Here is a 3,182-nt window from a genome sequence, read left to right on the forward strand (position 1 = left end):
GGGGACAACATGAAGACAACATGGGGACAACATGGGGACAACATGAAGACAACATGGGGACAACATGAAGACAACATGAGGACGACATGTGGACAACAAGACAACACATGGCTAAGAAGACATCTGGACGCGTGTGTAGAGTCAGCCGAACCAGACGTCTGCTTTAAAGCTGCTTTCATGGTGAACTGGTCCTTTAAGTGAAGCCGTGTTTCAGGTCCTCCGGATCCCGTTGTGCAGCTCGTCCGCTGCACCCACTCGGGTCAACTATTGATCCCATTGGTTCATTGGGATCGTTTATCTTCCCACCGGCGTCCTCGGCTGCCCACCCCCCCCCCCCAACACACACCCCCGCCCCCCCGATTGATTGCCACCGGATCGCTAACCAAACCGCAGTGATTTCCCATCAGTCAGTCAATTACCGAGGTGGACGGGTCACACTCTCTCTCTCTCTCGCCTCCTGGAGCTGCAAACGACAGGCTGCAGAGGGGGCGTGTGTGTGTGTGTGTGTGTGTGTGTGTGGGGGGGTGTGTGGGGGGGGGGGGTGTGTGGGGGTGTGTGTGGGGGGGGGCGAGGTGAGGTGGCTTCTGGGGCTTCTGCCCTAAATGTGTTCTCCGCACATTTCAATTCTTGAAAATATGATAAATGATAATAATAATTCTTAAATGAATTATATTACATTTGAACCCTTTTCAACCAAAGGGCCCAAAAATAACATGGATGATTCCATTCAACGGTCTCCAGGTAACATTAATGATTCCTTTCATTGAATTTTTTTTTTTTTTTTTTTTAATCCTATAGCATTATTTTAATGGTTTCCAAACCGTACCGGGACTAAACTCTGACATCTTCCCATCTGAGATCCACTCAACGTCCTCTGATCTTCACTACTTGTCAATGTAATTTATCATCTCTGCCTTTTTAACTAAAACCTTATGTATAATTTGATATAAAAGAGGTTTGTTGACCATGAATTCCAAGAATAAGTGTAAAAAGTGCCAAATAAATCAGAAAAAGCGACAAAAACATTGGAAAAGCCCAGAAAAATGTTAATTTTACATTTTTACCTGGAAGGACGAGTTCATGTCTAACGCGAAACACCTTCAACACAAGAGTAAAAATCCACATGAATTAAATCAAATCTTCATTTTTAACCATCCTGACCACGAGTGTCCAACCAGTGGTGCAGTCTAATGTATTGTAATGGGTATACTGTACTGTATATGTACATATCTCTATCTATCCATCTATCCATCCATCTCCATATCTATCTATCATCTATCTCCATATCTTTCCATCTATCTCCATATCTATCCATCTATCTATCCATCTATCTATCCATCTATCCATCCATCTATCCATCCATCTCCATATCTCCATATCTATCTATCCATCTATCTCCATATCTATCCATCTATCTATCCATCCATCTCCATATCTATCTATCCATCTATCTCCATATCTATCTATCATCTATCTCCATATCTATCTATCCATCTATCTCCATATCTATCTATCATCTATCTCCATATCTATCTATCATCTATCTCCATATCTATCTATCCATCTATCTCCATATCTTTCCATCTATCTCCATATCTATCTATCCATCTATCCATCCATCTATCTCCATATCTATCCATCTATCTCCATATCTATCTATCCATCTATCCATCCATCTATCTCCATATCTATCCATCTATCTCCATATCTATCCATCCATCTATCTCCATATCTTTCCATCTATCTCCATATCTATCTATCCATCCATCTCCATATCTATCCATCCATCTATCTCCATATCTATCCATCTATCTCCATATCTATCTATCCATCTCCATATTTATCCCTCCATCCATTCATCCAAACCCAGTACCTTCTTGCTGTGAGGCCAACCATTGGGCCACGATGTTGCATTTAAAATGTGATCATGGTTTTGCTTGATTTGATGATTTCTATCATGACTAAGGAGCTTTATTTTTCATCGCGGGGCATTATGTCAACAGAAACGCGACAAAAGTTGAAAGAAGCCACAAAAAATGTCAAAAAAAAGAGACATACAGTCAAAGATATTTGACTTTCTCAATGAAATAAAAGCACATCAGTAAACTATGAATGTCTGGCCCTTCATGTCAGTCTGATTTTCCAGTGTTGCTCTAAGGGAAGTTGAGCCCTGTGCCCCCCCCCCCCACCCCCGATGTGAGGAGAGTGCAGATTTGAGCTGCCCATGCTCAGATGTGTTTACGACATAACTGTCTTACTGAAATTAGTGAAATCCATCCATGAAATAATAAACTTCTCTCATTACAAACAATAACAGTAGATGGAAATCATTTCAGAAAGGTGGTTGATTGATGCTAACGTTAGCTCAAAACACCATTCAACTGACAGCCTTTGTTGTATTTGATAGCTAGCTTGTAGCTAAGCTAACAGTCATTTCAAAAGGTTTTAGCTATCTACCCACCCACCTCTTTATAGTAGACAATTTTAAGATGTGACCAGAGACAACGGATGAAAAACAGCCGTTTGGCTAATTCTGGTGCATTTACAGCAATGTTAATTAATCTACATTGTCCCTGTCAAATAAATTATTAAAATAAAACAATATTGTTGATTGCTAATGTTAGCTCAAAACACCATTCAACTGACAGTATTTGTTGGGTTTGATGCTAACTTGTAGCTAAGCAAGCAGTCATTTCAAAAACATTTTAGCTATCCATGATAGCTTGATTGCTAACAATAGCTAGAAACACCATTCAACTGACGGTCTTCGTTGTGTTTGATGCTAATTGTAGCTAAGCTAGCAGTCATTTCAAAAACATTTTAGCCATCCATGATAGCTTGATGGCTAACGATTGCTCAAAACACCATTCAACTGACAGCCTTTGTTGTGTTTGATGCTAACTTGCCGCTAAGCTAGCAGTCATATCAAAAATGTTGTAGATATCTATGGTTGTTTGGTTGCTAACGTTAGTTCGAAACACCATTCAACTGACAGCCTTTGTTGTGTTTGATGCTAACTTGTTGCTAAGCTAGCAGTGAACCAACTTGGTGAAGTAGGTCCATTTTCACTGTGTTGACGTTACAGAAGTCTCCCGTTAGCATCTTATATGCTACTCGCTGCAAAGGGACGCATGCGTGACTCAGATCTGCCCTCTCCTCACATCGGGGGGGGGGGGGGGGGG

General features: G+C 40.9%; 1 protein-coding gene across 1 annotated transcript in view; it reads right to left on the reverse strand.

The window, feature by feature from the left end:
• Nucleotides 1-3,182, reverse strand: part of LOC117938304 (sodium channel protein type 2 subunit alpha-like) — an 81,520-nt gene that overhangs the window by 75,193 nt on the left and 3,145 nt on the right. The window contains exon 3 of the mRNA XM_034862825.1: nucleotides 2,108-2,116. Coding sequence (XP_034718716.1) covers nucleotides 2,108-2,116 — 9 coding nt within the window. The remainder of the gene's footprint in view (nucleotides 1-2,107; nucleotides 2,117-3,182) is intronic.

This window comes from Etheostoma cragini, chromosome 22 (assembly GCF_013103735.1).
Source record: "Etheostoma cragini isolate CJK2018 chromosome 22, CSU_Ecrag_1.0, whole genome shotgun sequence".
In the NCBI taxonomy this organism is placed as follows: domain Eukaryota; kingdom Metazoa; phylum Chordata; class Actinopteri; order Perciformes; family Percidae; genus Etheostoma; species Etheostoma cragini.